Source organism: Mytilus edulis, chromosome 3 (genome assembly GCF_963676685.1).
Source record: "Mytilus edulis chromosome 3, xbMytEdul2.2, whole genome shotgun sequence".
Classification (NCBI taxonomy): Eukaryota; Metazoa; Mollusca; class Bivalvia; order Mytilida; family Mytilidae; genus Mytilus; species Mytilus edulis.
The window spans coordinates 9,418,590-9,432,232 of NC_092346.1; the positions used below are offsets into that span (position 1 = coordinate 9,418,590).

General features: G+C 31.8%; 1 protein-coding gene across 2 annotated transcripts in view; it reads right to left on the bottom strand.

Annotated features, from left to right (window-relative positions):
- LOC139515744 (mitogen-activated protein kinase-binding protein 1-like) overlaps positions 1 to 13,643 on the bottom strand; it is a 70,632-nt gene that overhangs the window by 26,760 nt on the left and 30,229 nt on the right. For both annotated transcript variants that reach the window (XM_071305424.1, XM_071305425.1), the window contains exons 12-20: positions 13,042 to 13,108; positions 11,842 to 11,956; positions 10,943 to 11,034; positions 9,901 to 10,097; positions 7,838 to 7,956; positions 7,186 to 7,440; positions 6,288 to 6,407; positions 5,240 to 5,432; positions 4,398 to 4,530 (exon numbers count right to left, since the gene is read on the bottom strand). In XM_071305424.1, the coding sequence (XP_071161525.1) occupies positions 4,398 to 4,530; positions 5,240 to 5,432; positions 6,288 to 6,407; positions 7,186 to 7,440; positions 7,838 to 7,956; positions 9,901 to 10,097; positions 10,943 to 11,034; positions 11,842 to 11,956; positions 13,042 to 13,108 (1,291 nt within the window). The remainder of the gene's footprint in view (positions 1 to 4,397; positions 4,531 to 5,239; positions 5,433 to 6,287; positions 6,408 to 7,185; positions 7,441 to 7,837; positions 7,957 to 9,900; positions 10,098 to 10,942; positions 11,035 to 11,841; positions 11,957 to 13,041; positions 13,109 to 13,643) is intronic.

Consider the following 13,643-nt stretch of genomic DNA (forward strand, 5'->3'; position numbering starts at 1 on the left):
TCTGGGTTTTGCAAGTTACATTACAAAATATAGTGTACACAGACCCAGTCGAGTGGCAAGTAAATGTTTGAGTATTTAGTATTTGTTGACAAGTCAGGCAACATCTGTTACCACATGACTTGCACCATCCTGCAATTGAACAGCTTTTATTTGAGGAGACGTCAGCTCTAACAAATAAGTCTTTGAGACTTGCTGGTTTCCGAAAAGCTAAGACAGGAGGATTGATATATATATATATTAGTCTAAAATGACAAAATCGCAATAATAAATGCACGCAATAATTTCTGAATTTAAAGTAGTTAGACTGCTCTCTTCTGTGACCTTACTGATAAAAACATTTTATAGAAACTTAATTAAACTTTTATAAGAAATTGAAGTATGGGAGTGCTTTCCTTTTTATACCAATTACATTTCAAAGTGACTGAAAAAAATAATAAATCACCAAAAAAATTCTGACTCTTCCAAGGCATTGTTGATTTAAATTCCATAACAAACCTAGAAGAAGTGTAGGCTTAAAAGTGCTTACAATGCTATTTATAATCAAATTAATATTTTCAGAGGGCATAACTCTTTTCACAAAGTTGATCAGCCTGGATTTTGGAACTCGTGTGAGATACATTTCATAAATTTCTGGCAAAAATTGTACAGGAGAATAAAATTATTTCAATTCCAGTTCAATCCATTCAAAAATCCTGTATTTGAGCCTCAATGCCATAAAATCTTTATCATGGGGCAGGAATTTGTTGCTTTTAAAAATAGCTATTGAAGCTTTGCATGTAAAATTTTGCTGACATCAATTTTTGAAATTCTTCCAGAATTGTAAAACCAAATAACTAAATACTTGTAGATCATGATTACTTCATAAGAGGCATTATAATACTGTGTAAAAAGTCAAGCTGTTTAATATTCCAATGACTATTTCCAAAAGTGGTTAAAGAGCCTCTTTTAAACACTTGAAACAATGGTGGATTAGGTAAAGTTTGTGAGCTTCTATATTTAACACTGAAACTTCTATACCGAAAATTAGAACTTGTTTATTTTGGATCAAATTTTAAATTCACAAATTTTTAACCTACTTTATTGAACAGTAAACATAATCGCAGACAGATGGCTGTACAGTTAATGACTTGGGATTAACTTGGATTAACTTTAATCCTTTAAGTATTTAACAAGTTTTATTTGTTAGGTTTAATCATACTTGAGCCGACAAATTAAGAGATTAAAATCATGGGGAATACGGTTTATCCAATTACGTTTTGAAGCGAGAATAATCTCTCCCCATAGGTGAGAAACAGACTCCTAAATTGTCATTTAGAATGTTCAACGTGTTTTATATAATCATTTTACATAAATTCTAACAGATATACTTAATTAACCTAAATAAACAAAGTAAGATCTTAGGACTGTTTGATTTTATACCTTCAGCAGAAAAAAAGGTCATATAATGTCAAGTTATTCCCCATTTAGTACATCAACACTGTTTAAAGTTTAATAATACAGATATAACTTTAACAACACAGGGGCGGTTCCTGCCATTATTAGATAGGGGGTCCAACTATGTGTCCCCATTCAAATGCATTGATCGCTCCATTTAAATTGTTAACAAAAGTGTAATTTAACAACAAGACTGAATAAATAACTAAGCCAATTTTCCAAATGAAAAAATCTATAATATAGTAGATTTGTTATTAAAAGTTTGACTGATGGTTTCTAGTGGATCTTCGGTGGCCGAGTGTTTAGTTACTACTGTAATCACTAACCAGTCAACACTGAGATTGTGAGTTTAAACCTCGCTTGTGCGGGTGCACTCGACTCCAATCTTAATTGACTAGGATTGTCAGTTTTCCTATAGAAGGTCAGTGGTTTTCTCAGGGCACTCCGGCTTCCTCCACCAATAAAAACTGGCTGCCACGAAATAGGCCAAAAGCGATACTAAAAAGTGGCATTAAAATATCAAAGATACTGACACTATCTTTCCTTTTCTCTACAGTTATTTCGTAGTGCATTTCTTTTAGACCATAAATTCAAATTTAAAAAATCGCACCTGCTCTTTCTCAAAAAGATTTTAAAGTGTAGTGTACTACCAGTGAGACAAATAATATAAAAATTATAGAAACTTCTACCAGCTCTAACTCAAAATATTGACAATTCTGTGTTAAGGGGGTTCGCGGGTCTAAATCATTTATATAGGATTTGTCTATATTTTTCTATAAATGAACTTTATCTTATAGTTAATAGAAAAATAAAATAAAAAAGTGGGGTCACCGTTCATTTGCGCTCACAATCTGCCTTCGAAAGAAGCATACATTTTTGTAAAGGTGATTTTTTTCTGTTGAAGTAATAGGAGAAATAAAGGTAATATCGAAATAAAAAAAAGAAATTTATTACAGAAATCGCTAAAATTTTACAATAATTTAGTTTAAGTACAGCTTATATGGAAATTATATTAAAAAAGATAGGTCACCGATGAGTTGAAAAAGATATTTCAAATATAGAGTCAAAAAATGGCATTTTTCCACCAAAGGGAGATAATTTGGAACTTTTCAATGATGTATATATTTTGAAAGTCATCTGGGGTCAACGCGAATTGATTGTTTTGAATGATTTTTGTACCATATGATAAAGTAACAACTATAAAAGGAAATAAATAAAATTTGTAATGAAAAACAAATGTTTGATTTTTTTCTGAAATTTTTATACCCTCGAGCCTCCTTAAGGGGGTATAAAATTCAGTTTGACAGCTTCAGACGTGATAAAATTTTACCTTTTTCAACTGGACCAAATCACTACTTAACATAAAGATTCAGCACCCAAATTTTTAAAACATGTAATTACATCCCCCTACTTAATATTTCATGCATTTAATATCAAGAAATAAATTGGGAAAGTGTATTAAATAAAACATGCAAGTTATACACTGTTTACACTAGGGACTATATTCGTAGACAACGAAAACCAAAGGACGATAACTGTGTCCTTGGACCATATGTATGAAGATACAAACATATATTTGAGAAAATTAACTCATTATATGACATGAGCTTTGCTCATTGTTGAGGGTCACATTGTGACCAATGGGGTACTATATCCCATTTAAAAGATGGCATATTTATTAAGGGACTTCATCTTCCTTTGTGGTTACTGAATTGGATTGGTATCCTGTAACTTGGATCCTATTCAACATGCACATCTACATATTAGGATCTTACAATGTACAAAGTTTCATTTAGAAGAATTGCAACGACTGTTTTGTAAAGGATAAAAAAAATAAGTTAAAAGGGGCATAATTCTGAATAAAATAAACAGAATAATAAATCCTTTACATGGTAAATTTTTGCATCTCATCATATTCTACAGTGAATCAAATAAGGAATAAAGAAGTTGGTCTTGACAGGACATAAAGGTTGATTCCTATACACCCCCAAACTTGGTTTTTATGGGATAAACCCTCTCCCCCTCCCCCTCCCCCTCCCAAGGTGAAATAAGATAAAGTAACATTAACAATCCTATGCAACAACAAACCATAACAAACAAGAATGTGTCCCAAGTACACGGATGCCCAATCCATACTATCATTTTCATTGTTCAGTGGACCGTGAAAATGGGATAAATTCTCTAATTTGGCATTAAAATTAGAAAGATCATATCATAGGGAGCATGTGTACTAAGCTTTAAGTTGATTGGACTTAACTTCATTAAAAACTACCTCAACCAAAAACCTTGACCTGAAGCGGGACAGACAGACGGACAAACGGAAGAACAGATGAACGAACAGACAAACATAAGAACAAACAAACGAACGGACGCTCAGACCAGAAAACATAATGCCCATAAATGGGGCATAAAACTTGGTACCACTCTATAAGTTTAAAGCATAAGAACACAAGAATAATCAGAAAAAGCTAGAATAGCCATTTAATACCGTGAATTCTTTTCTTTTTAAGGTTACCAAAAATTGTGAATTGTTTCAGTGGATATTTGATTTCTTGGTTTTGCCAAAGTCTGCATACTACAGTATAGCTAATTTATTATTTGTTGAACATTTAAAAAATATAGGGTTAACATATATCCACAAACAAGAATGTGTCCATAGTACATGAATGCCCCACTCACACTATTATTTTCTATGTTCTGTGGACTGTAAAATTGGGGTCAAAACTCAAATTTGACATTAAAATTAGAAAGATCATATCATAGGGAACATGTGTACTAAATTTCAAGTTGATTGCACCTCAATTTCATCCAAAACTACTGTGACCAAAAACTTTCACCTGAAGTGGGACAGAAGGACAAATGGATGCATAGACCAGAAAACTTAATGCCCCTCTATTATCTTAGGTGGGGCATAAAAATAGATATCCTACGAATAATAATAAATCCATAAGAGTAAGACTCACCTATTTTTGTATTAATTTCCACCTTCTTTCCATCAATCTGAGCTAGTATAGTTTTCTGTTCCGATCTCTCGGCCCATCTTCCCTTTGGCTGACCTGATGTCTGCTCAGGACTTTTGGATTTCTCATTTCCAAACTGTAAATAATTAAATATTAATTGAAAATATTTTTTCTGTCAAATTTTGGTTTCAAACTTATTGAATAAGGTTAAGTGTTTAAAAATAATCTCTTATTCTCCTAATTATAGGTTACATATATTTGTACAATTCCCGAGTTAAAACAACAGATTTGCTTTCCACACTAACTTCTGCAAGATACCTGTGTACAAATTCTTAAATAGCATTAAATTCTCCTGATATTGTATTTTCTTATTTTATTAACACTTTGCTCAATTATACTTTAATTATCTTTGTTTACCAAACTTTCCCCAGTCAGATAATATTTCCTTTTCAGAATCTAAAAGACTATTGGTAATGTAATTGGTTGAATTTCAATTTTTCAGGATGTTGTTAGACAATCGATATTGCAACATTTAGGCATAGGTTTTCGAAAATATTACCCAGAAGGTATTAGGATTTAAACACAGTATTGTAGATAAGATCATTATTTCTGGCCAAATACATCACAGACAATAAAATTGCGAATGAAAATGGGGAATGTGCCAAAGAGACAACCCAACCATAGAGCAGACAACAGCAGAAGGTCACCAACAGGTCTTCAATGCAACGAGAAATTCCCGCACCTGGAGGTGTCCTTCAGCTGGCCCCTAAACAAATATATACTAGTTCAGTGATAATGAACGCCATACTAAACTCCAAACTGTACACAAGTAAATAACTATTTACCTTGTTTTTAGCCCATTTAGGTAGCTGTCCAATACTAAATCTGTAGTCTAAAGGGGCTTTGGCTTTCTGTTGTCCTGGATGTTGTTTAGTAGGTTGCTGTTGCTGCTTTTCATTGTATTCATTTAGTTCAGCTAATATCTTACTTGGAGTTTTAAACTCTGATTCTCCTGGCGCAGGTATACTTGGTTTAGCACTGTAGATATTAGAATAGAAAAATATTTAATAGCAAATGATACAAGTTTCCAATTTTACTGCTACTAAATAGATACAATGTAAACAATGTTTAGGGGCCAGCCGAAGGACGCCTCCGGATGCAGGAATTTCTCGCTGCATTTAAGACCTATTGGTGACCTTCTGCTGTTGTCTCTTGGACACATTCCCCATTTCCATTTTCAATTTTATTAAAATCAATCATTTAATTGTATTAAATATAGAACACATATTTTTTGAAATTGAGTTATCTTCCATTGTTCATTTTTAGTTAAGCCTGTTTTTATTACAGATTCATACACCACACACAACTTATAGGTATCAACATAAGCTATTTAAGGGTGGTGCTCCATTATCCTTGAATTTTTTGCAAGACTTTGATTTCAAGTATTACTCTGGAAACCTTAAATTTGGAATTATATGAGGTAAGCTTGGATAATAATTCTTATTCACTTATTTTGAAAGACTGTATTAAGTTCTTTTTTTTGGGACAAAAATTTAAGATACATACATTTTATGAATTTCAGTGTGTTGCAAAAAGTTTAAAATTAATATATATATTTCAGCTGGTATAATAAGCTCAACCTTTGGGAAAAAAAGTCTTTGTTGATCCCTGGGCTTCTGGTCACAAAACATTTCTCAGTACTAGGAGTGCAAATTTTGTGCACTCCAAAACAACAAATCCAGTATTTTGATCAGTTGATTTCTGAGTCTAAGCATGATAATTGTGCTCAAAAATATTTTTATGAACCCAAAGCCTGAGTGATATGTTGTCTCCGGTTAGCATATAAATATCTAAAAACTCTCAAACAGTATAACACATTAGTTAAAAACTTACGTTTCATTATTATTATTGTTAGTTGCTACTTCAGCCTCCTGATACATGTTACCAAGGTCCTGTAATCTATTTTGCATCATGTTTGTCATCTCTGGCGGTAATCTCCAAACAAATATACACCTAGGTAGAAATTAATTATTCATAGAAATTATCTATTTTTACATGATAGGGAAATTATTGTATAAAAAAAAGTAATTACAATATTATTATTAATTCATAAGGGAATTGTCTTCATTACTGATTTTAAGATATTTGTTATAAATAGCGGTGGATTCATATATTTTTCAAGTGTTCCAATTTTTCGTGAATTAAAGAAAATTGTATTCATCTAGATTTTTGAGTTATCGGTTTTACTAAAGTTTACATAAAAAACATTTCAATTTTTTTCTTTCTTTGATCAACATAAAAAAAATACCCATGAAATCAAAGAAAAGAAAACTAGAATCCCATTAAAATTGATAAATTTGGAAATTTATATAAAGGATTTTTAAATACAGACAATTTTCATGTTAATAACTGTAGCCGAAATTCAACAGAAATTTTTCTGTACATCATTGGATTTCTGCTGAGGCATACGGAATTAGAATGTGTCCATAGTACAGGGATCCCATCCCGCACTCGCACTATCATTTTCTATGTTCAGACGATGAAATTTGGGTAAAAACTATTTGGCATTAAAATTAGAAAGATCACATCATAGTGAACATGTGTACTAATTTACAAATTGATTGGACTTCAACTTCATCAAAAACTACCTTGACCAAAAACTTTAAACCAAAAACTTTCACCTGAAGCTGGACAGACGTAGGAACAGACGAACAGATTGAAGAACGAACAGATGAAAACATAAAGCCCATAAATGGGGCATAATAAATTGGGCATAAAAATAAATACTAACCCATCAGCTGATACAGATATCAGATGTTTGAGATTATTGGTGAACTTTATACTAGTAATAAACTCTGCATGACCGATCATCGAGGCTTGGATTTCTCCCGTGGCATAGTCAATAATAGTTATACTCTTATCAACGGTACAACTAGTGGCAAAGTAAGTTCCAGAGGGATCTAACGATAACTTCATCAGTACTCCATCATCTCCAATAGTTCCTTTGTAATTCTTCCGCTGTTTAGACGTCTTTATTGAATATATCCTGATAAATAAATTCATTGTTAAATCAAGCAACAAGAATGTGTGTCCTTAGGACACCATGTTCCTGGCCCCATGTAATTTTTTATTTTTTTAGCATCTTTCTTTAACACTTTTTTTCTTATGGTTGATAAATGTATAATGAATGTGATGATCATATATATAGCTTGATAAAATAATGCCCTGCCACTCAATGGCCAGAAAGCATAAAGCAATCACCAATAAATAAATCTATCAATCAATCAATGGCCAATGCAGAACATAGGTCCTAATATCCTTATCATGAAATACAGCAAATATCTGTTAAGGAATTAAATTGAGTTTTGTTTCGAAGTTGTATAATGTATATTTTGGTTCAGTTGTTTTGATATGTATTTTGTGGGTTTTTTTCTGCTTTTTACCTGATGTTCCTATCCTGACAGGCTGTAGCAGCAAATTTCTCTGTGGGGTCTATAACCATATCATAGATTGTAGTTTTACCAACAAGATGTTGGTCTAAAGTGAACTGTAGGTCTGGATCCTGTAGAAATATAACAGTGAAAACTTACATATAGGTTATTACATGATTTTCTGTAACATACATAACAGGTAGGGTGGATTTTTTCTGTGACAAGTATTTCCCTTTACAAATTCCACATTGAAATATTATCATACTATGCACGAATTAATAAAACAACAAAAAGCAAATGTTAGGCCAGGGTTTTTTAATTTGTTGGTTTACGGATTTTCCCAATGAAAAAGTCGGGTTGGTCGGTCGAAAAAAAAAAAGAAAAAAAAATATCTTTCAGGACAGAAAAATATCCAAAAAAATGTACATTTCACCTGTATAACAATATTTTTGGTATGGTCTTTTGTCATCATTTCTTAAATTTAAGTTCGATGTCAACTGTCATAAACCTCGCATGACATCGTCTAATAATTTCCAAAAAGGGGGTTTGTTTCCACGGACAAAGACGAAACTATATCTTCCTTTTTCAAACAAGAAAAAAAAACACAGATCCGCATAGCTCTTTATCAATTTCAGGAAACTTGGTGAATAATGGTGTTCAAGCACGAAAACTGATAAAGAAAAAGTTGAAAATAAGTTTCAACATTCGTGTCTCAAAATGTAAGACTTGTCCACTGGAAAAATGAGGATATCGGGTTCATCAGTTGTCATGCATTCCCGTTTTTTTTATCCAAATAGACGGGTTTTTTTTCATTATCTATGAAACAAGAAAATTTAAATGATTTGTTTATATTTAGTACTTTAACTTGAGTCTTCCACGTTTGTACAAGTCCATTTTCTATTTTCTATGAGATTATGCATCTTATGGAATGATGACAAATACGGGAAAACGAACTTATTGTCTGATAGGTTTTAAACACAGGTTTCGTTCCGTAAAAGTATTTACGCAAAGAACATTTCAAGGTCAGTTATTGATTTGTCTATTTTTAAATACAATGTACGTTAACATACCGACTATTTTTTAGGTTTATTTTTTCACAACACAAAGTGTTATCAATTATTCGAAGTCAGTTATGATTGATTTGTCTAGTTTTAGATACGTCTATTTTTAGATATGTAAACATACAGATTATTTTTAAGTTGTATTTTTTCACAACACGAAGTGTTATCAATTCTATTAGTGTTTAATGCATTTCATTTCATAAAAAAGAATGTTTTATTTCATTTTCGGGGATAATGTATTTGATAGGGTCGGCTGGAATAAAAAAGCATGAAATGTCAATTTTATTTTCATTCTGGAAATCGGAAAAATAGGGTCGGCGGATCTGTAAACCAACAAATAAAAAAACTCTGGCCTTATGTTAATTAGATCGGATTGACCAGATTAAAAAGAAATTAGAAAAATAAAGGGCTCAATTGATGTCCATTTCTATAGTAATCTGATACCATGTGAGTTAGAGTTGAAAAAGAATTGAAAGAAATTTGTTCCTCACTATATGACCATGTCTAAAGGATGCAGATTTACTGTCAGAACATTTTTACTCACCCTTAGAGCATTTTGATTTATTTACTTCACATTTGACAGAACATTTTTCTCACCATTTGAGCATTTTTGAAGAGTAAGTAGAGATTACAATCCAAATCTATCAGAACATTTAATACACATCAATTACTGATTTCAGTAGTTAAGGTGGTACCTAACACTACAGGGAGATAACTCTGTAAAATCAGCTGAAGGTTTTAATTACGTTGCGTTGTTAGGAGAATATTAAGCTTCTCAATGATCAAAATTAGTGTTTGTCAAACTGCTATATAACCAGTGTAATTTTTCTGATAAAATGGTTGGTTCAAATTTTTTTAAATTTTTATATTTTTGTCAAAGGGTCAAAGTAAATACTTTCTCAAAATTTTATGAAAATTAAACGAGCCAAATTGATTTTAGTGAAAGTGTTAGGTACCACCTTAAAAGAGTAAAGATTGGTTTGCTTCACAACAAGTTAGAACATTTCTACTCACCATTTGAGCATTTCTGAAAAGTAATGATTTGTCTGCTCCACAACTGAGCATTTTTAACTGTTTCTCAGTCTGTGTAAATCTGACAGCTGTTATAGATGATGAATGGTCGTCTAGGGTCTGTAACAGTTTATAGTTCTGTTCTACATCAAATACATGTAACATTCGATCTCTACTGCTGGTTGCCAACAACTTTGGACCTGAAAAACAAAATCATTGAATTATAGAACTTGAAGGTAGACTTTTCAAGTATCATATGCAGTTTACTGATTAATCTTTCAGATTAAAGTTGAATTTAGCAATGAATAACATGAGTAGTGCTTGAGCCAAGATCTTGTTGCATTTTGATCTTGATATCAGGCATAAGCTCTTCAGTACAAACTGAAGACTTTCCAGCATTAGACATGATAAAGAACAGCAATAAAAGACATTCATTGATCAAGACTCTTATTTAGGGTGTTAGTTGAGAAAATGGTTATTTCAGGGTATGTTCTTCAGGCAATATTTTTCACTGATGTTTGCATGATTGATTGAAGATCGCTTTATGCCAGCTCAGCACAAAAAAGGGCTATGTCATGGCTAGACACTGATGCTTGAACACTATATATATATATTTTTGTTACATCTTGTGATCAATTTTATTTGGTAATCGCCAATGGCAGTCAGCAGGGTTAAAGAGTATCAGTTGTTCGACCTGTTAGTCAAATGCGTTTTGTTTAAATATACTTTTTCACTCTTTTGGTCTTTTGGAAAATGTTGTTTGTGCTGTTTTTAGACCCTTCTACAACGAAATTTGTTTTACATGCACACGTATAAAAATTGGGGTTTTTATCCAACGCAATCATAGGTTTGAACGTAGTTTTCAATTTAGACTCGTATATATATATATATATATATATATAAAATTGAGAATGGAAATGGGGAATGTGCCAAAGAGACAACAACCCGACCATAGAAAATAACAAGAGCAGAAGGTCACCAACAGGTCTTCAATGTAGCGAGAAATTCCCGCTATAAACTAGTTATTCAATAGAACTATAATTACCTAATTTAAAGTTACTATACTGCAAACACAACACTTCCTGGTCATGGGCCTCTATTGTAGCTATTTCTTGCAGGGTCTCTAAATCATGTATTCTGAAAAATAAAGAATATATGGATTCAAAATTTATAATGAAAACAAAATTTCTCACCCTTATATGAGCAACATGACAGATGCCACATGTGGATCAGGATATGCTTACCCTGCTAGAGCACGTTAGATTACCCCCAGTTTTTGGTGGGGTAAGTGTTGGTTAGTTTTTATTTCTATGTGTCTTTTATACTATTTTTTGTCTGTTTGTCATTTCTTTTTTAGCCATGGAGCTGTCAGTTTACTTTTCGATCTATGAGTTTGAATGTCACTCTGGTATCTTACGCCTCCTTCACAATGTGAGCCCAGAATTTGTTTGCATTTTTAAAGCAAATCAACCATCTGTGGATTCATTATCATTTCTTGGACACCAATTTTTATGGAATTCAGAGGTATGAGTGAACCACAAATTTAACCATTCAAGAAAGTATTTTTTTTAATTGGCACAAAAATGTTGTTTCTCACACATAAGGAAAATTGGTGCCAACAAAGTTATGAATCCCAGTGTCAAGTGAATTATCAAGACCAACCTTTTCAAATTATCAAACTCATAGTTTAGAATCACACCTTGTATTTATCCAATTCTGTTACCAAAATTTTAAAGTTGTGTTTTGTATAAACACTACTGTAATCAGACACCTATTGTTTAGAATTATACATTACACTACGAATACTTTCACAAGAGAATACACATTAAGAAGCACAAAGGTCCTCAAAAATCCTTTTGGAACTAACACTTATTTGAAAAAAAATGTATCTATTCAAACTCACATACAAATAACCAAATGTTTCTTATAAACTGCAAATCATACCTTATATTACCAATTCTGTCTCCAGAAGCTAAGTGTTTAGAATCAGGACTGATACATAAAGATCTTATACCATTTTTATCATCATAATTTGTATCTGTTTTATCAGTACCTCCAGCTGAAACATATATCAAATGTTAACTTAAACACACTACACCTTTTCTTCGTATAAAAATACAGCAACATTTTAAAAGTATATTCATTGCATGTTAAATATTGATATTTGTTAAACAAAATCTGGTAAAATATAGAAATAATGGCCATCCAAATCTTGAAATTGTGTTTGATATGATGGAAGTCGCTTTTAGGTAAATTTGTCTTGACCCTAAACGATTTTAGATTGTCATCAAGTTCAAGAGTTATCAATTGTTGAGTGTATGGGGTAACTGGAATGATGTGGACCTCTGAAGACTGTTATGGTTAAAGTGTCTTGTTAGGTTGCTGTCTCATTGATGTTTCAACACAGTATCTATTGTTAATAAGTCAAACTAACAATTGAAAATACAGTATTATTTTTAAATATTCAAAAATTAAAATACTACTACATTAAATCCTAAGCCACATCAAACTATTGTATTTTCCAATTGATTTTTGGGGAAAAAATTATTTTTTTTAATTTTTTTTGGAAAAAAAATAAATGTGTTCACTACTAGAGGGACATTCAAATAAATCTTCTTTTTTTCCCACACATTTTTCACAAATGATATGTAAAAGGAGACAGCTCTAGCTTTTCTTCTTTTAAATGTAAGAATTTTGAACAGGCTTTTCAATAAAAAAAAAATACCCTGGTGTCAAAATGCTATGGGAAATTAGATTAACTACCTATGTAACTCCAGGTTAAAGCAAATAGAGTAAATACACACTATTAGGAAAAAAATAATTCATCAAATCTTTGTAGAGGGGCGTAAAGGGGGGGTATCTGCACGGAAGAACGCGAAATAAAATTGCCATTTCACGATGAACGAACAATTAAAAATGTCTTGCACGTTGATCTTTTTACCGATTTCACGAAACACGGTGAATAACGAACCTTTTTCACGGCTGCACGTGAAATAAAAATGGCAAAACACGTTGCACGAAAATAACCCTTTACCACCCTCTTTGTACATGGTATTAAACTGAGGAACTATTGAATCTTCATTCTAACTATATAATATACGGCCATAAGGCTTTTGTCTGTCAGAATATAAATTCTTGACTTACCTGGATTATAGTTAACATCCCTCAAGTAATTCAATGATGGGTCAGTATAAATAACTTTCAGCAATTCCTGAAAATTTATACAATTCATTACAAGTTTAAAGACAACACAAAGAAAAACAAACTTTACTATGTATTCTACATAGTATCTTTGAAGACAATGAGCAACATTCAGGAAAAGATTACCTTAGCTGTATGTGGCAAAACTTTTAGGATTTTTGGTCCTCAATGCTCTTCAACTTTTTACTTCATTTGTTTTTTTTAAAACTTTTTTTGATTGAGTGTCACTGATGAGTCTTTGGAAGACGAAATGCATGTCTGGCGCAAACACAAAATTTCAATCCTGGTATCTATGATGAGTTTATTCATAAGTTGGCCTATGTAAGAGAATTGTTAAATCAACTGTCTCAAATTGAGTTTACCTAGTAAAATAGTTTTACATAGGCCAAGATTAAAATACAATATAGTTATCTCACTTCTAATACAAAATAAACATGGCATTCAATAACAAATCTCATAATTATATAAATAAAATAAATGGAAAATGTGTCCATGGGATGCAGATTATGGCATACATATAACTTCATAAAAAAAACAGAACTTTA